The sequence below is a fragment of the Zeugodacus cucurbitae genome, chromosome X (genome assembly GCF_028554725.1).
Source record: "Zeugodacus cucurbitae isolate PBARC_wt_2022May chromosome X, idZeuCucr1.2, whole genome shotgun sequence".
NCBI lineage: Eukaryota > Metazoa > Arthropoda > Insecta > Diptera > Tephritidae > Zeugodacus > Zeugodacus cucurbitae.
In genome coordinates, this window is record NC_071672.1 from 31,005,669 (window position 1) to 31,029,693 (window position 24,025).

At 34.8% G+C, this 24,025-nt stretch overlaps 1 protein-coding gene across 7 annotated transcripts; it reads left to right on the plus strand.

Moving 5' to 3' along the window:
• Window positions 1-899: 899 nt before the first annotated feature.
• LOC105219825 (uncharacterized) lies at window positions 900-24,025 on the plus strand. Of its 7 annotated transcripts, none has more exons than XM_054235332.1 (9): window positions 900-1,476; window positions 1,550-4,115; window positions 5,395-5,503; window positions 6,288-6,633; window positions 7,049-7,209; window positions 8,302-8,891; window positions 18,688-19,257; window positions 21,144-21,249; window positions 22,285-24,025. In XM_054235332.1, the coding sequence occupies exons 2-9, from the start codon at window positions 3,951-3,953 to the stop codon at window positions 23,901-23,903; spliced, it is 3,666 nt and encodes a 1,221-aa protein (XP_054091307.1). In that variant the 5' UTR covers window positions 900-1,476; window positions 1,550-3,950; the 3' UTR covers window positions 23,904-24,025. The 7 variants fall into 7 exon arrangements, with proteins under 7 accessions (XP_054091307.1, XP_054091309.1, XP_054091311.1 ...); XM_054235334.1 differs by having other exon boundaries at window positions 3,878-4,115; XM_054235336.1 differs by having other exon boundaries at window positions 900-1,437; window positions 3,878-4,115.

The window sequence follows — 24,025 nt, forward strand, 5'->3', positions numbered from 1 at the left end:
AGTAGAGGTCATCCCTCGTCGATTCGACGACGGCATTACTCGAAGTCCTAATATATTATCCTACCTATCAAAACCTACTAAAATCAATATATTCACATTACCTGGTTTATATATCTTCTAAATAAAACAATATCAAACAGTTTTTCTTACATCTTTTATTAAATAAATAAAATTTTCACAGCTCTGATTCATTCGGCTTTTGTACAAAATAAACACTCGCGTCGTCGAAACGACGAGGCATGACTTTCCAGGGTTAATAGATGTACATTGCGAAAATGAAATGAATAAATAATTGATTTTATGAAAATTCTAACTTAATTTCAAAATGTTCGTTATAAATGATTTTGCAATTAGCGACATCTATTAGTCACGGAAAGTATTTTATCATGTCGGTAAGTAAGTGCACACGATCGAAAATTTTATTTTCACTACGGTTTCAATGATTTCAATGTAGTATTTTTCGCACGTATCGAACCATATGTTGTTCCAAACGGATGCAATAATTTCCTTTAAATTAAATGAATTTCCTTAATACATAAAATAATAAATAAATATTTGAAAATATTAACAAGAAGAATTATTTAGTGGAACTACAATCCCAGCTGGCCACTGATGCAGCAGAGTTCGAAACCAGCCTTGTCATTATTCCGGAATGGTGTGTGTCTTTGCTGACATGCACCCGCCGCGTCATCTATATGCCAATAATATTTGCGTTCCCAGCACAAGTTATTGCATAATTTATTTCTTTGATTGACGTGAATGTTTGATTGATGATATTTGCTAACAGTTTTTAACGCTGTGCGCTTATAAAGCGTATTATTTTAATATTTTCCAATTTTTTGTCTATATGAAAATGGCGATTTTAACATTTAAATATTTTGGAAACACGCAAAACAAAGGATTACAATTTCAGCAAAAAACTGTTCGCCAAACATTTGCATTTATATGAGTTAAATACAGGTGGCAACACTATGCGATCGCACTACGCTCAAGCTCAACTCTACAGGTGCCTAAGCTTGTACGTGCGAACCAAATGGTACATGAGTGTATGTAGACTTGGCGCTGCGATCGGGTGTACAATACAATTTAGCAATTTCAATGTTCAATGTTCGAATAACAAAAGCGTAGAGTGGTAGAATGGTTGAATCACCAAAAAAACATTTGTTAAATGTCGCCTCTTTGCTTGTGTTACAAAATGTAGATACAAGTGCGCCGCGGTGTCTTAAACGTAACGGTAATGTGATTTAAACAAATCGATACACACGCACATATAACCGATAGAAGTGATAGCAGTGATTTCATCGCAAAATATGTTTGAAATATGATGAGAGACAAATACTATTCATTCTCTGCAGTGTCGAGTAGTGCATAAAGTTGTTAAGAAATTAATGTTGCAACTCTTCATAACAAATTTATATAAAATTCATAAAAGCAAAAGTTAGTATTTAACTCCCAGCGATTTAACGAAGGTTAAAGGTAACTAGTGTATAATAAAAAAATAAATAAATCCATTGCATCGAAGTCTCTCTAACTCGAATTTTTTTTGTAGATTATGGTAATTCGTGTTAGGAAAGTTCAACTGTATATTGTTTTAACTTAGCATCCAACAGTTGTTCGCATGCGCCTCTATTTATTGGCAGCTGGCTGGCCATTTAGAACAGGCACACATTTCTTACGCACGCATTTCTTCATTTTTCAAATAAATTTACTTAAAATGAAGTAAGGTAGGAACATACAAGTAAAAAAAGGATCATATGGTTAATGGGATTTTTTTCACAGATCATCTGTTCGATATTCTTCAAAACAAATTTAGTTATTGTTATTAAAATAACACACAATTCGACACATATATTTGGCACAAAGTCCACTAGAATAATTACTATACATAGTATATAGGGGCTGGGATAATGCCTAGACCGTTTTTACTCATAAGATATAGCACATATTAACCGATATTTAAGCATAAAGTCCACTTATAATTTTTAATTATAATGAATACTGCATACTTAGGCTTTTTCTAAATTTCGCTATTCCACGCCCACTTTTTCCCTCGACATGGTATTTAACCAAGAATTTCTTTAAATCACATGAAGAAAGTTTCTTAAAGCGGTAAATTTTTGAACGTGAGTAGAAAGAAAGAAGAAAGGGTCCTCTTTATACACGTTTTAATTATTCAAATATGAGTGCTTTATTTTTTCACTTTTATATTTGGTTCACGGTTTACGAAATATATAATAGTTCTCACAACAATAGTACGGTTCTACCATCCACCATTTTTTTTCAAACAATATATGGTAAAACCCTTTCTTATGGCAAGTAGAAACAAAATTTTATGTATCTACGCTGTTTGTTAAAAAATCTATATTCGGCAAGTGGTTTTACTAACTGTATTAAGTACGCTTAATGCTAATAAAATGTTTACATATTAACAGATAAACCAGATAGAAAGTCAAACGAAAGTGCGGAAATCATTACATTATCTATATGTTAGGTATGGAGCTAGAGAAATAATAAATATGCCGCATTTAGAGGTTTCGAAAACTGTGTAAAACTTTGAATCTAATCGGTTCAGCCATTTCCGAAAATCCAGAAATCTGGGTCAGCGACTTTCAAAACACAGTTTTGAGGAAAAAAGGCGCCATCTGGCCTACTACTTGCAAATGCGCAAACATTACCGTCGGATTTAAATTTTCATCGTGTCTACTTGAATACATGCACATTAAGAAAATGAAATAAAAAAATCGATTTTTTGAAAATTCTAACTAGATGTAACCGCTTAAAACACTGCACATTTAAAAAGCTGAATAAGTACTAGTGGCATAACATAATTCCCAATAAGTAAATAAAGCCTAAAAAGCATTTCACTTTGGCGTAAACCGGAAACGTATAACATTAAGCCAACTTACTTAATAACTTATGTTCACATGCAGTACAAATGCGAGTACAAATTGTTATTACGATCGTATTATTTCCTGTCCGACCCACTTCCTTTCGGGCCCGTACAGTTTTGTAGGTTCTACGAATATTTGCTACGTAATGTAAAAATTTCAGCGGAAAACAACATTTTCGCATATGTATATACATATGTACATATTTACAGATGCAGCACAATTCATGGAATGCCATCATCGATATTGACAATGTAATATTTGTGTGCACCCAATTGTTTGGTGATTTTCAAAGTATAAAATAAATACGCTGGAGCGCTATAGGCTATTGACGATGTCTTTGACACCACTCATATTTTTAACACAACTGGTTTTAAGCTTGTCCTTTATAGAGAGTTTCTTTCCTTTATTTCCGGACTGAAACATTATTATTATTTTTTTTTTTTAATTTTTAAATATAATTTCTCTAACATTTTGAGCGAACAGAGACTTTTTTTATGGGGTATACACAAAGCGATTTATCGTAACCCAATTTTCTAACCTTATAAGTGGGAAAATCTCTTATTCTTATGTAAGATACAATAGTAACCAAACTTCTTGTAATAATAGAGCCGAAATAATCAACCAGATCTTTATAAGTTGTTGTACAAAAACCGAACACCTAAGCGACTAAAACCGCTGTAATACTATTTTTTGATATATGAGAGGTACACACTTTCACTGCAGAGGGTCTGCCACGAATTGTTTAAAACAGTTTGTTTGATACATGTATGTTAGTCGTGTGTTCGATTTGTCACTCGGTAATTGTGGATTCTAATATTATACAATTAAGTGACACACTTAATTTGTGAAATTAGCTAAGGAATCGATTATAATATACATAAACATACAGTAATATATGAGCTTGCAATTAATAAAATAAGAATATAGACTGCAAAAAGTATACATTATTTAAGTGTGAACTAACGATTGTTATTGGCGCAACATAGAGAGCAGCATCGTTGGCGATGGCGTTTCAATAACAGAAATAGCGAAAGGCGGAGTTGCAGTAACAGTTTTAGCATGGCTGACAATAAATTCAATTCTGCCAATGAAGTTGATAATTTCAGTACATTTACTGAGACAAATAAAAGTCAAAAGTGTGAGGAGAGTGAAGAGAGTGATAGCAATTTAACGCAATGTTTAGACAATAATACCAACGGCACGATAAATGGCGATTATTATCATGTAAGTAAGCGGAAATTATGATCCTCAAAATTTCTATTTTTATATATAGCAGGCTGAATAGATCATAACCTAAATATACTATCCACCTAGTTAATATAGAGTGCGGCACACCCATTATACCGACCTTATTTATTACTATGCGCTCGCAACATGTTGCACAAAGTATACTACTTGTGTGCACCTAACAGTTGTCCATATAGATATTGAATTCTATGTATGAATTTGATGACGAATTGAAATACGTATGTCAGTCTGTAATGCCTTCTGACAACGCAAACCACAACTCAAGTAAAAATAAAGATCTCTTGCTGAAATATTATTGATAGCCTGTTGTAATATGTAGTTTGAGAATGGATGAAATTGGTTAACGATCGAAAACCCATACAAGAAAAGGCTGATCCATTTCGAGGTTCCATACTTTTTAAAGAAAAAAACACAGAAAAAACAAATTTAAGGGGGAATGTTTATTATAATTCGAAAGAAAATTGTTTGGCATTTATTTTTTAAAGATTACCCACGTCTGAGATGGTCCATCCGTTCTGTGCAGTTTTTGATATATCTTTCAAGCATTTCGAAGCGGGATTGTCCGCATAGACTTTAGACTTTACATATCCACACAGTAAAAAGTCCAACGGTGTGATTTCACACGATCTTTGTGGTTAATCGACCGGCCAATATCGTGAAATTATCTGCTCACCGAAGTGTTCTCTCTATAAATCCATTGATTGATGCGACGTGTGGGTAGAGGCGCCGCCTTGTTGTGAAACCAAATGTCGCCGAGATCACGAGCTTTAATTTCAGGTATCAATTACTTTTTTAAAAAATATGAACCGTTGACTCCACCGCCCCACAAACCACACCATACCGTTGTTTGGATGAAACTCTTGAATCTCTTCATTTATTGAGCAAAAAATGAGCCTCGTCGCTGCTCAGAATTTGGCTCGAAAACGTCGGATATTCTTCGAAGAGCCCATAAAGAGAAGCGCTGTCGTTTAGGAGGGTCAAGCGACTTCAGTTCTTGTACAAACTGTATTTCGCAACAATCAAAAAGTAAAATTCCTTAGCAAAAATTAACTTGGTGGCGATAATTTGTGAAATTGAACCACAAATTACCACACCCCTATATATATTATATAAATATAAACGTAGTGCCGCTAGAGCTCTATAGTAGTGTCTCATACTTATAAAAACGATACGATTTTTTTTTTGGTAAATATGTTTGGGTCTATACAAGTCAATTTATGATTAATATTTATTTATAAATCTACGTATGTTTTAGAATACGTCAGTAGATGAAGGAGCTCTCAAGAACACACGCAAAAATCCCAACGAGTTGATGGCAGAAAAACACACCGATCTTCAACAAACCTCTAGTCGACGGAATCAATGTAAGTAATAATCAATAACAATTATTATCCCCGCTGAATTGTTCGCTCAGAAACATTGAACTGAAAGTTCAGCTGAATAAATCGTGCTAAAATAGTCAAGCCATTTCGTGAGAAAACACGTTCACCAAACTTGGTTTTCAATAAATCGATTATGACATTCGCAGTGTGGCTTATGGTGCCGTCCTGTTGGAATCACATATTGGCCAAGTCCTTATCATCCAATTATTCAGTTATCATAGAGCGGTCGCAATTCCCATTCACAGTAACGTGCCGGTCTTGATCATCACGGAAGAAGTAGGGCCCAATGACGCCGCCGGCCCATGAACCGAACCAGACCGTAAACCATTTTCGGGATGTAATGGTGACTGAAGGATTACGTGTGGATTGCTGCCTGACCAATAACGTATATTTTGCTTATTGGCGAAGCCATTCAGTCAGAAATGAGCCTCATCGCTACGTAGAACGTAGTGCCCTTAAAGTTGAGCCCACTCACTCGGAATTTCGGCAGTAAATTTTAATAAATTCAAATTGTTTTTGGATCGTATATCTTTGATGAAGAAATGGCAATCCTTACTGAAGAGAAATGTTCAAATAGCGGGAAATGGCGTCGCTTGCTGTCCATATTGGTCTTCTTTTGTAGCTACCCTATAGAAAAACCCTTTATAACTATAAATTAACATAATTTTGGTAAACCTGGTCTAGAAGTTCTATCGCTATCTCTATGAATTCCATATGAAATCCTATATTAAAAAAACATACTTTTTATATCTTTTCGACCTTCCAGCTGACTTATACGGTCCGACGATAGTGAAATGTAATTCATACCGTGATTGCAAGACCGACACTTGCCGCTCAACAGCGGAAACGCGTGCTCACTTTCATTGCGTCGCGGCTGCTTGTCGCACAGCGTTATTTAGTCGTAGAGCAGTACTAAAGCATCTCCAAGGCCATCTGCATCATTCAACGTTACAGTGCACCAGCAGCAACAGAAGAAGTGTATCGTCGCGTTTCGGGGATGAAGTAAACGCTAAAACTGCTGGCTCGTCAGCGCCGTCATTGCTGAGCAGGCGTAATGCAACATTGGCATCAACTACAAAACCTGCGCCGCGCTTAGACGGCGGAGTCGCCATGTAAGTAAATTTGCGTTTTTGTGCAGGAAATCCAGCATCATTTTCAAGTAAAAAAACTAAATCCTGAATGAATTTATTCCGTCTTAAAACATTATTTCAGATTTTCTAATACTTTATGTATTATATGTATGACATGTGTATATCATTAGAAATATCCACTAGCAATATATTATGTTAATTTGTTTGTAGAAAATATTTTCGAAAAAAAGCAATACAAAACAATGTAAATTGAGATTAAAATGTGTTCCTTACTCTATAATCTACCATAATTGCGCATATAACCACATACATATGTACATACACTCGGAACTCATGCAACCATTTACATACTTATATTCAATTTTAAGAAAATGCAGATCCAAGCATGCAAATTTGCTTACATACATATCTATAGTGTTATTGGTATGCATTACAGCCATGCAGCAATCGCATATATGGACTCGAGGCCAGCTAATACCAACAGCGACGGGGATGATGTAGATCAACGCAAATATGCCAGTGCTAAGATGCGGCATTTCAGCAAAGAATCCAATAAAAACAACTGCGATTCCGACTTTCTCAACAGTAAATATTTAGGTATGTATTTCTTATTAAAAACAGTGCAGTCCAATACTGTCTCACTATATGTAAATTCAATTGCATTCATGAAGATATAACTTATGCAAGTACTTATGTACTTATACAAATATTATGATACATGAGTGTATAGCCAGTCAAATGTTGAAATAGCTGTACTACATTATTATGAATAAGCACAAAAACATTGATATAAAATCTTCTGATAAGCCGTGATCGAAACAAAAATATCAGACTTAATAGATTTTGCTGTAGTGAAAAATACATATAGACAGGTACTGATTGAGCTACTGATCATGGTCCTGCACGTAAGTTATAAAATAAGGCTTAAATGCGTGGAGGCATATTCACTGAAGGAACTATTGAGCAACACTTTTTTTGGTAAGCCCTAAAGTCCTTAAAGGGTTACAACTAGTTAGGAGCCCTATAAAAGTTGGTTTTTCAATTTATTATACTAAGAATTTGAAAATAAAACGGATTTCGTTAAAGTAATGTATAATCTTTTAATTTATCGAAGGAATAGGCAAAACAATATTTTTTTGACAAAATGGCGGCTTTTTTGGCCTTAAATTGTGTATAAAATCCTTTTATCCGTAATAAAACAGTTTCGATTAAGTACCGAGAATATAGTCCAGCAGCCAGTGTAAAACTTTAAGACTCAAATCGGTTCAACCATTTCCGAGAAATCTTGGTTACCGACTTTTAAAACACAGTTTTGAGTAAAATGCACTGACGCGTCGTTACAATTATGCGTGTAACTTCAAAAATATCGGATACGAACACTACGAAAATGAAATAAAAACCCGAACTATATTCATTTTGCCACCAATTCTTTGAGATTACTCAAAGGTCAAATCTGTCATACTATAAGACTTTTAAGATATTGTATTCTAGTTCACTATTATGCCGAATTCTCTTAAATAATCGGTTTTTTAATTTCTTTTTTTTTTTTGTAACTTTCAATATAAGTGACTTAAGCCACTCAAAGCTCAAATATTTCATACTATAAGACTTTTAAGATATTATATTGTGCGTGTAGTTCACTATTATGCCAAATTCTCTTAAATAATCGGTTTTTTTATTTTTTTTAAGCGTTCAATCTAAGTGACTTAAGCCAAAAAAGATTGGACATAGCTGCCTCGCCACCATTTACACAAATCGCGGCTGATGATAGAGCAACAGTGCTGAAGAGAGAATCTACACACAGCGAGGGTAGACTTTTGTTGCAACCAAAACAGGATCAACACAATCTATATCTCCATTATAGTATGTTAGCAGCGAATGTGTTATGCACTACGTCTACAACGACCAGCGAAACATGTAGCCTGACTCCGTCCAAAACAAAACCAAGCACTATAGTTAATTCGGAAAGGTTTAACAGGCGCCATGTACAACAACATGACCCTCAGCCTACTAATGTGAATATAACTGAATATCCAAAAAGAGAGGAAGCAGATAGAAACCACATTGAAAGCACCGCATTTGAGGAAAGCTACGAAGCTACGTTTCTGCAGAAGGAGAATCATTGCAAAGTCACGGAACTGAGTGATACAGACTCCACTATACCTTCGACGACAGCGATGGGCGTCAGTAGTCCTATACAAATTACTTCCATAGATGGGTTTTTCAATCGCAAACGTGGAAGGCCGCCCAAAAATCGCTTCGTAGAGGTGTACAAAAATGTAAGTAACATTTTTTATTGTATTTATGAAACATTTTATTGAAATTGGAATCTCTGGAAGTATCTTGCAACGTGTTAACTAACTATGTACACCTTTTGTCACAGTCAAGCAACTCTTTACACATTCCAATTGATGATTGTGTTTTGCTCTCGTTTTCACGATGAGGTCTCACAATGTGTGACACCGATCAATAAAAGACGACCAAAATCGGGTTATATCTAAATCCAGCCACGAGACAGCTTTTGGCGTACTTTCACTTTGGTCATATGCAATTTCGTAAACTTTATGAAGTACATACGCAGCAACGCTTGATTGGAATTTTTTACTGTGTGCTATTGCTTATTTCGTCAAAAGTTTTTGTTATTGGCCATACAAAACTGAAGAATTCAATGCTGAATTCCAACAGTGTCCCCATTATTTCACTAATATGGTCTTAAATGCTTTAACGATTTTTAACGACCTCATATCCGCATGTAAAATTCATATTTTCCACCACACATATACAGTTATATGTTTGTATATGTAAATTTAAATTTGTGCTACATACATACATACTTATCGAATGAATGCCAAATATTGAACGGAATCTAATATCTTTATATATATACATATTTATGGTTAGATCACAGTTCTATAAAATTCCTCCTGTTGTCTAAAATTATTCCTTAGCTATGGTGGAAATTATATTACTAAAGTGTGACCCATTTTTAAAGAAAGAAAGCAACGTGTTTAAAGAAGTAACAGAAAATTCAAATTTAATGGAAAATGTTTATTATCATTCGAAAGAACATCCTTTGACAATTTTCGATGACTCGTTTGAGCATTTCGACTGGTAACTGGCGAACTGGCAAAGCCTAAATCGAAGCGGGATTATTCGCATAGATTTTAGACTTGACATGTCCACGCAGGGCCTTCCCAAAACGAGAAATTTTCAGCTCACCGAAGTGTTTTCTAAATAAATGCTAGATTACTGCCTTGTGTGAGAAGTGGCGTCGTCTTGTTGAAACCAAATGTCGCTTTGTTGATTGTCACGGCGCGATAACGGGCCATTTCTGGTTACGTTCTAACCGGCATCATTTTTGAAGAAATATGGCTGATTCCACCGGCCCACAAACCACACCAAACCGTTGTTTTTTCTGGGTGAAATGGTAGCTCTTGCATCTCTTCAGGTTGCTCTTCGTCCCAAATGCGGCAATTTTGCTTGTTTATATATCCAATAAGCCAGAAATCAGTCTCATCGCTGAACAGAATTTGGTTCGAAAACGTCGAATATTTTCGTGGAACTTCTCAAGAGCCCATAGAGCGAAGCGACGTTGCTTGGTACGTATTATAAAATGCGCCAAGTCGTTCCATACGTCAGTCCGAGTTGCTGCGAACGTCGCCGTATCGATTCTCCACTGTCTTCGTGTACACTCTCAGCTATGGCTACTATATTTTCTTAACTGTGTGCTAGACGTATCGAATATTATCCAATAATGAATTTTGGGTCTTAAGATGGGTGATGGTGTTACGTGTAGTACGCTCTGTCCATCGAAGGGCGCCAAACATATTCTTCACAGAGCGTGAATTTTCGTGATAAAGTTGAACAACTTTTAAGGAATCATGAGGGAATCATATCTAAGCCATGTTTCAAAAACATCAATATCAATTTTTGGCTTTGTAGCTATTTGTAAGTTCGATTTTCCTAAAATATTTAGATTTTTGGACGCGTTTGTACAATACAAATGGCCAGATGGCTTAACTAATTAGTTTGTTTTTCATTTCGAAAATTTATATATGGGCATTTCCGCCATGTCGAACGGGACAATCGTACACCTTTCAACTAAAAATAAGTATGAACTAAAATGTTTTTTAATTTTGACAGTAGGATTTTTTAATAGCCCTTCAATAGCTCTACATTTAGTGTTAAGGTTGATTTTGGAACGGTTTTCATTTTCAAGATAATTGCAAAAAACCAAGGCATTCGCACGGGACAAAAAAAGGAAGTCGCTTTTGGGGACAACGATTCAAACGGCGATTTCAGCGAATTATGAGGCAATATTCAAATGTTTTTGATTGTAAAATGTTGCGCATTGATGGCCTTTAAAGATGGTATGAATTTCATCCAAAAATAATTTATAGTTTTTTTTAATCAATTATTAATCACATTCGCACGGGACATTTTTTTCCATCATAATATTTATGTTGATTTTGTTTTATAATACGGAATTATTTAACAACAAGTCCAATAAAATGGATTAAAAAAGTAGTAAATGTAGTTATTTATTTATTTTAACTAATATCCAACGAGAAACAAAAAACGAAAAATTCTATAGAATGAAATGAAAATAGTATTATGAATGTGAAATACATTTTTTTTGTTCAGAAAATGCTGTCTTCGGGTATACAATTTTTTGGATTTCGTTATCTGCCAGACTTTCCTTTTGATAACTGCTCCCACTCCATCGACGGCTCCTTGCAAAAAAAATTCTATTCTATTGAAGAGTATTTTAATTATTTTATAAAATCAACCAGGCTTGATAATATAAATTTGTTTTTAAACTGAGAGCAGTTACCTTAAAAAAAAATAAATATTTTAGAAAAGCAACTAAAGGATTTCTTAATTTTAGTTAAGAGACTTATCAAGAAAATAATATGTCATGCGTTAACTTGTCACTTTTAAAAGCAAACGATTTTCCCTTACAACCTTGTTAAAATGAGCACTCTTATTTTGATTTGGAAGCCTATAATTTTCGCCAAAATCTATTTGAATAGCTATTTCAGTGGAATTTAAAGTGCGGTTTTTGCTCATATGTAAATAATTAATGTAAATGTATCTATTTACATACTTAAGTCAATTTTTTAAGACAAAAAATAAATTTCAATTTTTAAATTCCACACCTACGATGTCGCACGGGACCAATTTTAAGTAGTTACCAAAACCACAAATCTTCTGATTTTTGAACAAGGTTTTGTTTTTATTTTAATTGTATACAAGTTTACTGTTTATACCCAAAATTTGGCGAGCTTGCTGCTTTTATTTGCGATGCAGTGGGAATAAGTGTAGTTTTTTGATGTCGCACGGGACATTAAAATATAGGATAATAAGAGAGCAAAAACTTACAGTTATTTGCAATCGCATGCTTTCTTATGCATTTTATTTTGCTCTTTCTACCCTTATAAAGGTTTTACACAAAGCAAAAAATTATACATGATATGTTTCTTTAACAATTTTGACGAAAAAACAAATGCAGTAGAAAAATTGAAATGAGAAAAGTAGTTCCTATTCGACTTGGCTTTGGTATATCTCGTAATTGGTTATGAATTGATTTAAAATTAATTTAATATCAATTAATTTAGATATTTTCCTATGAAAATATGCAAAAACTTTGTAATTCTAATAATGTTTAATATTTTGTCTGTGGTAGACCTTCTGGCGGAAATGCCCATATGTCGAACGTCCCTTACTCGAATCACCATAATCCACAAACAACTTCGAGTTAGAGAGACTTCGAGTTACGGAAGATAATTTGTATGAAATTTGACTTCTATTGTCAATTCAAGAATTCGAGTTATGGAGAAATTCGAGTTGTAAAAGTTCTACTGTATATGTAATAATAAAGTATCGTCCATGTCTTTATGCTGTAACAAACAACAAAACTTATATTTTACGAGAGTGCAATTATGAAAAACGTCATTTCAGTAAACCGCTCCTCTGCAAGCGAAATGTAAGTAAATTCGCGTTTAAAAATTTTTTATTGTTAAATATAGAGCGGAAGGTGTAAAGATCAGCTTACAGACTTAAGTAAGTATGTATATAAGTGTATGTACTTTTCCAAGTAAAATTGAGACAGGCACACAACTTTACATATGTATGTACATACATATGTACTTACCATGTAGGTTCATATTTAGGTGAAACGAATTATGCACAAGTGTTCCGGTGGTTCAATTTTCAATGCCCATAAAAGATAAATAATTTCAATACTTTAATAGCAAAAGGTGACACGCAAATAGCAAAATACTGAAGTACGTTGTTTTTAGGTATGTATCATACATACAAGCATACATAATATTTAATGTGCGTGTGAGCTGCACATTCAAGCGGAGCTTATTGCCATTGAAGTGTCTACTTACAAATTTCACTGTGCGTTTGCTTCTATAGCACGTGACGTGATATTTTTATACTCCTACAACATAATGCGCTGACGATAATTTCGATTTTGTCCGTTGTTTGTAGCACTTAGAACTGAACGATAAACAAAAAGTGCTACAACTCAAACAAGATTGCACGTATCCACCAACCGATCCGTAATGATATTTACAATGGATTCAGTACTTCCTTCCTACTTTTATGTCAAAGTTTGATGACATCAAATCAAACCTTTCCGGAGCTCTACTATATAGTACATAAAATTTCGGTCAGTGAGGCATGTTTAATCCATACATAACGTTTTTTAAAACAGACGTGCAAATATTTATCACGCCTTTAGTTGTTACAAATCGTGAGCATAAACGATATAAATGTTCGCCTGCGTCTGTACACAGACCGTCCTTACCTATTCCTTTTGTGGTTTTCAGCTATTCACAGAAACAGTATTAGCTAACTGTATTTACAAATATGTACTCATACGAATTATGGTAAAATATAGAGTCTTAAATAAACAAATAAATATGTAAAATTGGTCTGAAATCATATACGGAAGCTTTTGTTCCGCATTATCCGCAACTCTTCTCATTCAGTTCTATTTCTGTCCTGGCGTTTCTCACACTGTTCACACGAGCAACACTGGTCGGAACACAAAGTATATAATAACATTATCCGGAAAAATCGACCAAATTAAAATTTTCCAGGAGATTGAGTCATTTGTAAAAAAATTTTACTCTTAGATTTTCAAAGTTAGCCCCCAAAACTTAAATATTTTAATTCGAAGTTCGAAAAAAGGACTTTAAAAAACATCTGACTTTAAATAACATCTGTCATATAAGCTTGACGAAAACGTTTTACATACCATTCTATTAATATATAATTTAGAAGTACAGTGGAACTTCCATACCTCGAACTCGAAGTCAAAGGACTCCATAACTCAATAGCGTTTAGAAGTAAAATTTCATAAAAATTTCCTTCCATAACTCAAACTTCCTTAACTCGAACTCTTGAAGTGGCAATAGAAGTCAAATTTTGTTCCATAAATCGAACTTTTCGACGATGGCTTACTACAAAATTCAAAATTTTATTATCGAGGCAGAAATTTAAAAGAGCCCCTATATCGTATGGAGGTGAACAAAAAATATGATATTACACTTATGAGTTGCGTAAATCATGTAAGAAAGTCATGGGATACAGACGTCAAGAGCCAAACAATAGCATACTGCAACAAACTACAAAATTACAGAATTTATGTTTTAAGGTTATATACATAAAACTTTATGCGAAGTAAACTTATAAAACTGTATATTAATCTATAATTTTGCTATAATTGCTTTTTGAAAAATTGTATGTTTTAATGAACATTCTATAACTCGAAGTCTCTCTAATTCGAAATTTTCTTGTGGATTATTGTGATTCGAGTTAGAGAAGTTCCACTGTATATAGATATATTTTAGATTTATTAGTAGATATATATATCCTGTAATCAATAATAATTAAAAAAGGATTTTTTCGAACTTCGAATCCGAATATTTCAATTTTGGAGTTTAACTTCGAAAATCCGAGAATACAATTTTTTTACTAATGATCCCCCGAAAAATTTTTTCCCGGAAAAAATTAGTTTGGACCAGAAAAAAATTGTTCTACAGTATAATATATAAATATTAGTACAAAATCATAATAGTGGTACTCATTTAACGTCGCAGTTATATAAAAATGGTAAATTTGCAATATGACAACACCAATTAAATGAGCGCTCTTTGCCAATATTGTGGCAATATCAGCTGATTGTGAATTAATAGTAAGCATGCCATGAATGCCACTGAAAATGGTCTCGCATATTTGCAAGATTGTCGTAAAATAAAATGCATGTAAAAATTAACAGCGGTTTTACGATATTGTAATTTTGCGATTTTGCCATACGTTTACGACGTTAAATTAATTTGAATAATATAACTAATATTCATTTGAAACTGAGCGCGATTGCTACCATGGAACGAATTTCCAAATGAAAAGGAATGCCGAATTAGAAAGAGCAAGAAAAGAGCACAATGCCTGTTGTTCGAGCAAGACCCATTGGATGCCTTTCGTTTTCTCTGTCGCCCTCTTGAAGATCGTTAAAAAAATTTAACTGACCTCGCCTGCTATTTGAATTTCTTGCCTCGTGACAAATGGACTATTTCCATCACATTTCTCGTTATCGATAATCATTTAAAATCAGGAAAGTTTATGGGGTTTTTAAAAGATTGTTCAGATCTAACAGAAAATTACCATTTTTTGTTGTCAAATGGTGGAAAACTGAGCACCGCGCTCACAACTGAAGAGCACTAGGACATAAATGGATTGGAGCTTTATGAAGGGTTGAAATAATAACAGCGTATTAAACCTGAAACCATCAAACGACCTTTGGAAACTGGTCAAAATATCGTCAAAAAAGGGTACAGATATCTTTCCGAATGTTTGGGTTTCTCTCAGATTTTTTTTACTTTGCGGTGACTTTTGATAGTGGAGAGCGTAGCTTTTTTTGTTTTTGGAGTCGCTGAATCCGAATCCGAATTCCATGCAGCCCCATCAGAACCCCAAAAATACAATATGGCGGACATCGCTTTTAAAAATTCATCAGATTCGCTTGGAACTGGGTACTCGTGGATCCGAGAAGGTTTTTCGTAGCTCAAAATATGGGATTCAATATAGCAGAGGCCTCTTTGAAAAAATCAGCGGATATGCTTGAAATTCGCTTTTCATAGGTTTCGTGGTCGTTACGAATTTGACGTTACGGTTGTATGTAACTTGTGTTTGCTTAATGATTATATGCAGTATATGGGTGCTAAGCTTATTCCTGGACCAATTTCACAAATTTTCGCCACCAAGCTTCATTATATCCATGACAATATACTCACTTAGTCGAAGTCTGCTTATTGCTTTTCAATGCCTCAGAGCCCGAACATAAGTACTCACACTGCACTCGGCTGACCTTTTACCGAAAATGCGAGTCAATCTATGAGATAACTTAATAAAATAAAGGAAGGCGTCTTTTCCTGATAATAATGTTACCTGACACTAAAAATTAATAAAATCGGTTCAAAAATTTCTTTTCCGGTTGGCTTAAGGAGTTAGATGAGTTGCAGTGGTTGAAAACAAGTGTATTTTTACAATTTTTTGTTTTAATATATACAATCATATATTTCATTTAAACAACATTTTTTGAAATTTGTATATAAAAATTCCGAAAACTCAGCCGTAGGCAACTCAACTCGTTTGAGGTCTCAAAAAAAAAAAAAAATGCGCATGCCTTGGACGGCATAACTCATTATTGATTCAACCAAAATCAATAAACCAAAAATATTTCGATAGTAACTGGATAAATCTAGGAAAAAAGTATTAAAATTAATAATTTTAACGCAAAAACTCACTTTTTTGATAAAATTTTCATCATATATTGGCTGGAAAAAATAATTGTAATAAAAATAAAATAAAGCCCTTCATTCATTAGTTAATGTTATTACAAAGACGTGTGCTAAATTACATGAAACAAGTAAGGAAGAGCTAAGTTCGAGTGTGACCGAACATTTTATACTCTCGCAATTTATTTATTTAACTTTATTTATATTATATAATACACAATTTGACCCACATATTCGTCATATATATTGTATAAAGTCCATTGAAAGTTGGAAACCATAATATTAGGTTAGAAGCACCGAGGTCCTCGTGTTCGATATATGGGGCCTTAAAAACCTTTGGTCCGATTTCGGCGATTTTTAGAATGGGGCTGCCACACTATTAATATAGTATTTGTGCAAAGTTCTGCACCGATATCTTCACTAGTGCTTACTTTATATATTGTAAAGTAAACGATTCAGATCGTCTTCAAAGTTCTGGTATATAGGAAGTAGGCGTGGTTGTGAAGCGATTTGGCCTATTTTCACAACATATCATTGGGATGTAAGGAAACTATTACAAACCAAGTTTCATTGAAATCGGTCGAGTAGTTCCTGAGATATGGTTTTTGACCCATAAGTGGGTGATGCCACGCCCATTTTCCATTTTGTACAAAAATCTGAGTGTAGCTTCCATATGCCATTTCTTATGTGAAATTTAGAGTTTCTAGCGATTTTCATTAGTGAGTTAGCCCACTTTTAGTAATTTTGAATCTAACTTTTGTATGGGAGGTGGGCGTTGTTATGATCCGATTTCTTTCATTTTTGGACTGTATTAGGAAGTGGCTAAAAAAAAAACACTGCAGAAAGTTTGGTTTATATAGCTCTATTGGTTTGCGAGATATGTACAAAAAACTTAGTAGGGGCGGGGCCACTCCCACTTTCCCAAAAAAATTACATCCAAATATGCCCCTTCATAGTGCGATCCTTCATACCAAATTTTATTTCCATAGCTTTATTTATGGCTTAGTTATGGAACTTTATGTGTTTTCGGTTAGCGCCATTTTGTGGGCGTGGCAGTGGTCCGATTTTGCTCATTTTCGAAAGCAACCTTTCTATGGTTCCAAGTTTCATCAAGATATCTTAATATTTACTCAAGTTACAGCTTGCACAGACGGACGGACGGACAGACAGACATTCGGATTTGAACTCTACTCTTCACCCTGATCACTTTGGTATATATAACCCTATATCTAACTCGTTTAGTTTTGAGTGTTACAAACAACCGTTATGTGAACAAAACTATAATACTGTCTTTAGCAACATTTGTTGCGAGAGTATAAAAATTGTGTATTTGAGTTAAACGCGTTTAAAGAATTTTACTCATAGAATTTTACTCGGTTCGATTTGATATTTTTGGAGAATATAATATTAAGCATATTGTTGTATTTAATAAGGCACACATTTTTCCTTTTAAATTTTGATACCCATAGGGGTCCCATAAAAATAGTCGATTTTGTCGTATCTACAATAATAGCCGCTGCTCCCTCCATTAGTGCGAAAGGTAGTCATGAATTTCGTCACGATATGCAACGTGTCTCATCAAGAGTCGATGAATGCAACTGATGGTATGCACCTTAATTGGTTATTTTTCAATGATTTTCGCTTTGTAATTTTGCTTATTAATATAGTTATTAGTTGTACTTATGTATATAATACTAATGCAGGCATAGACAACGAACCACACCACACCCCACTGCCGCTCGGTGGAACGCACAATTGAGCTGCTACTTGATATTCATAGCTTGCGCTTGCAAGCCCATTAACCAACTGTACCCACATTTTTCTAACTTGAGTTATCAACCACAACAACATCAAGACAACAATGAACAGCCCGGTGACACCACCCATTCACTTTATATTGCCGCAGCCAATACTCAATTTTACTTGCTTTGATTTATAATAGAACTCTTGCTATACTACTTGAACTTAATATTTAAAAGGAAGTATACGAATCAGTATAATATGAAATTACCAGCACGAAAAGCGATAAAATTTTAAAAATAAATTCATATTGATCCCCTATTTTGAATTTTTGAAAAGTAACGTCCACATCATATTCGTAATCCGTGACCCCGATAACGAGTTTCAAGTGAATCCTCGTATATGATATCAACAGTTATTAAATCCTCGAATCCTCAGAAACTGTAAATTAGTAATACTGCTAAGCACTGCACGACAAACCATTAATTAAGTTTTAATTGAAATGACTTCTTGTATTCCTTAGACACATCAAACGCCGCAAGCTGTTTTCACAAGCTTCAAGCTGGAGAAGAATGCAGCGACCTCCGACTCTCACGCTACGGTGAATGAAAAAGCTTTGGATTACGACTATGCGCATCGTAACCGCGATAGTACACTGCTGCCAACACCTGCAACAGTTAGGCCACATTTTACGCTTATTCCACAATTACCTATGTATGCCAATGACAGCGGCAGCGAGGTAAAATTTAAGTCGGAAATATATTTTCAGCCGAGGCCACAACGCTCTCCGCCAATAATAACAGATGTTGATGACTTTGTCCATTTAAATCCTGATGAGGTCGTCGACTTAAAGCGTGCAGATCGTGAAACCATGCGCGATTTCATGCAAAAAATGGAGACTCAAGTTGCTTTGGCAGCACAAAAGCATTCTGCGGAGGCAGCGGCAACGGATATTGCAGCAAAGCTTATGAAGCGAGATATGGAAATATTAAAGGAACAGCGGGAGCATAGCAGTAATTTAGTATTGAATACTCGGGATCTAGAACATAGAGGAGGCGATGTACACATACACCCCGCCAGTCCGCAGCAAACGGTAAGTTTTTAATACATACTAAGTATGCGAGTATACATTAAAAGGGTGAACCATTTCGAAGCTCCTACTTTTTTGAAACACACAGAAAATTTAATGGGAAATGTTTATTATCATGCGAAAGCACATTATTTGGCATTTATTTTTTAAATATTATCTTTTTCAAATGTTGACCGCGGCTACGTCTGAGTTGGTTCATGCGTTGAGTCCAACTTTCGATGACTCGTTGCAGCATTTCGACTGGTGACTGTCAAATGACACGCGTGTTGTTTTACTTCAAGATCTGAATCGACTTTAGACTTTACATATCCCCATAGGAAAAAGTTTAACGGTACGATAACACACGATCTTGGTGGCCAATCGACGTGAAATTATCTGCTCACCGAAGTGTTAACCACACCAAACCGTTGTTTTTTCTGGGTCAAATGGCAGCTCTTGAATCTCTTCAGCTTGCTCTCGTCCCAAATGTGGCAATTTTGTTTGCCAATTGAACCAGAAATGGGTCTCATCGCTGAACAGAATTTGGCGCGCAACATATTCTTTACAGAACGTGAATTTTCGTAGTAAAGTTGGACAATTTGTAAACGTTGTTGAGGCGTGAGACTTTCCACGATGAAATGCCGAACAATACTGAACAAAAATGACAGATTGACAGCTTGATCTGTCAAAAAAGGCTATTGAAAAAAGTACCTATACTTGGAGCACCCTTTATAAGTAGCATAATATAATTTACTTTCTGACATAAACTAAAGTATCCTCAAGAGTACGATTACCACTCGATATCGTTAAGATGACTCCCACATTAACCGATATTTGTGATTTAAACTCAACCGGATGTCCGAGAAAATAAATTTCCTATACATTTGAATATACATATGTATGTAGTTTAAAATTACAAGCGAGGCAATCGCGCATATTTTTTAAACCACACACGACACCCTGTGCCAAATTGTAGCGCGTAGTTAAGACACCTAACCCAAAAGCTTCAAATAAAATAATACGGTTCTAAACCAACAAAATTATTAGCAAAAAACCTTTGCTGAACCAGTGGCGTAGTGGCTTTCACTACCTTACGGATTATGGGTTATAGCCTTTGCGCACAGCCAAATTAAGGCGTTAAATGGGTTTCTAAATTAAAAAAAAAATTATACTTTAATATGTTTAAAATGCTCGCCAAAAATAAAAAAAATCAATCCGAGTAAGATTATAAGAGATATACCCTTTGAAAGTTCCGTTCATTAGGCATTTATCTCAAAACTGAATATTTCAAGTTGTTTGAACCGATTCTCGGAAAGTTATTTTGCATATATCTTATCTAATTAATGGAATGAAGTATTTTTTGTTGTTTTAATTACAATTATTTTTTCGAGAAAAATTTTAACTAAAAAGTGTTTTTTTCGTTAAAATTCTGTCAAAAATTCAATATTAATATTTTTGCATTTTTGCCAAGTTCATTAACTAGATTTTTCTACGATCTATCAAATTTTTTTGGTTGAGTTATGCTGTCGAAGGCAAGCGCATATTTTTTGAGACCTAAAAGGAGTCGAGTTACCAACGGCTGAGTTTTCGAAATTTTTAAATAAGAATTTCACTAAACATGTTTTAAATATGTATCATTGATATACTGAATTGTTTAAATAAAATATATAATATATTAAAAATTTAAAAATGCACTTGTTTTCAACCGCTGAAACCCACCTAACCCCTTATGATACCACAGAACTTGCAATATACTAGGTGATTTAATTAATATTAGTATTAAGTGGTATTGGCTATATTTGCTAAAAATATTTGTACAAAATACAATTATTTGTTGATTATTTTCTAAAATTTGCTTGTTTCATTCTTACTACTACTTTACAATATATTTTTTATTTTCTCATAATAAGTGCGTACAACAATTGAGGGACCGGGATTCCGTAAGCTTAACAAGCAATAGTGACAACCCACTGGATTATGGAGGCACGAAATCAAATTCGCTCAAAAAAGTTTCGGGTAAATATAAATGAATATTCACTATCATGCATGTTAAAAACTCTGTTTCGATTTCGTACTGAACTAGGCACAGTAATAAAAATAAGTCCCTACAAATGAGTCAAAAATTTGTCGAACCAACAAATCATTTCTGTTTCACTGAATTTCGTTATCGAGTTCAAGTTGTCAATCTTGCAGTTGACATTTCTATATATTTCTGATTTTTTTTCTTGAAATTATTTTTGTTTAAAATTTATATTTAATTAACTGACGGTTTTACCTTTATTGCTGTCTGGCATCTGATAAAATGTGGCCTCTTCTGCACAGTCTACTTGTGTTATGCATAGTCGTCTTCAAAATTAAATACCAATTCACATGCATACATACTATATGAAAGCCTGGAAAGAAAAATCAATCAAATATTGTGCAATATGCTATAATTGATTATTACTATGTGATTGCTAAGTAGATTAGCCGCCAGAATCCAAATTTTTGACTTAATTGAAACAATAATTTTATTTAATAGCCTATTCTTACAGGAGTTAATTGATCATTTATCCGACCTTTGCTCCATTATAGCGCTTATTCGATTTTATATTTTCTAGTTCGATTTACCATACAAAAATCTTATTTATCTACAGAAATTTTCAAACGAATTTTCAATCAGCTGTTGCTACTTACCAACTTCTTATGAAAAGCAAAAAACAAAAATGTATAGCAGCTGTTCGTTAATCAGTAGCCAGGAATAACTGGTTTCTCAATTATAAACTTAGTATATTCAATTAATTTGGCTGTGCGAAAAGGCTATAAAATGTTGACTTAATTAAAAGCCTAATTTTATTTAACATCCAGCTAAGTGTTCTCCAGTATTATAGTAGAGTTTACAATATTTGAATTCAATAATAGTGTACCGTGATAATTTAAATCTTCGTCATGTTCTCTGAAACAAATTGCCGTTTCATTCCCAACAGATTTTCAAATCCAAACAGAGTTCTATTGTGCTATATATTATAAATGATTAAAAGTTATAATACATATTTATATCATATTCTTCAGTTGTGCGCGCTGTGGGGACATTTTTTCCAGACTGCAAGGAAATGGCCAGTAATGCGAGCAATAACTTGCATAGTGAGACTGCTTTTGGCCGTGTAACAACAAAACCGGTGATGTGGAGTGCGCGTGGCACCAAAGCAAGTTTCAAGCGCAAACGCGTACAAGATTACAACAAACACGTACGCTACGAGACCTTTAGGAAATCCATAGATGGTAATGAATTTGGTGTGCCTGAAGATTTGAGTACACGCATCAAGAAAGAAATACCGATTTCAAGCAACTGCAGCCGGGCAAAGGATTTTAGTGGTATTTTGAAGAACATGGGTGATGAAACCACAATAGCAAATAAAGCAAAAACAGCAGAAAAAAAGTCAACGATTTTGGAGAATGAGCTTGATTTGCAGAATAAAGTGGCAATAGGTTTGCACCTGAAACAATTGCTCAATCTACACCAGGTGCAGAACCAGCAAAATGTTCTGCAACAAAATCAACCTTCAACCGCCATTAACAGCATATCAGTCGATAATAACATTTTGCGTTATTTGTCCATTTTGTGGGCTGCGTCAAACAATGTACAACCACAGGCGTCATTGTTAGTGCAACCAATAACTACGGTACCTTCAGCTATTGGCCGACTGCAGCAAGTTTCCGCAGACTTCGAGACCGTAACACTCGCTAAACCAGACACACCTACAACAACGCGCACTGCAGCCTTAACTGCCGCCGCAGTCACCCACCGGAATTTGCTCGATATAATGGCACTTTGCCAGGGTAACCGCAACAACTGTAGTAGGACAAACACAACTGCCGCAAATTCAGTACCAACCACGCGCTCTAGCGAAGACAGTGCCTTATTCACTACAGCGTTACGTAAAAAATATAATATGAATATGCCCACCGGCTATCTAAAGTTCCGCTTTAACGAGGATTGCGGCTTTGAAAACTGCGGTTATCGTCAGCGACAGTCGCACTTTCATTGCGATCGTGTCGATTGTCACTACAGCTTCTGTGACAAGACACGTTTCGTGCAGCACACGGCACGTCACGAGCGCCTGGACACTCTAATGGGCGCAGACTTTCAGCAATATCGCAGTAATCTGCAGTGTGGTTTTACTAACTGTGTCTACCAATTGCACGAAGAGTCGGCCAACACCAAGAAGTCATCACATTTCCATTGCTTGAAGTGTCCATTCACATGCACTGACACCAATAAAGTAGTGTCACATCGACGACTGCATAATAAAATGGATTACATACGATCGGTGGGTTTCTGCAAAGTGCTCAACACCGAGAACTGTGCCCAGCGTTACGCAGCTTTAGCGCCTGATGCTGATCACGCAAGAACTGTTGGTGGAGTGGTGTTTGAGAGTTTGAAAGATACAACCTTGGCGATGGCAAGTAGCTGCATATACAACAAGAAATTGACGCATTTCCATTGTCTTTTGTGTGGTTGTGGCGTGGCGTCGCGCTCCCAACTGTCGGCGCATAGGCAGAAATCGTGTAACACTGTATACAAAAACGCGAATACGACAGCAACCTCAACCTCAGTAGTAGCAACGGAAACTAGATCAGCTGCAGCAGTCTCCACTGATACAACAACCACTACAAGACACCCTAGTTAAAAACGTATGAAGTGATATTTATACTCACCGAAGCCACCGATGTATACAAATTATATTTTAACCAGAGTTCGCATTGTATCATATATAATATTAATTTTTTAAATACAAAGTAGCAAGATTAA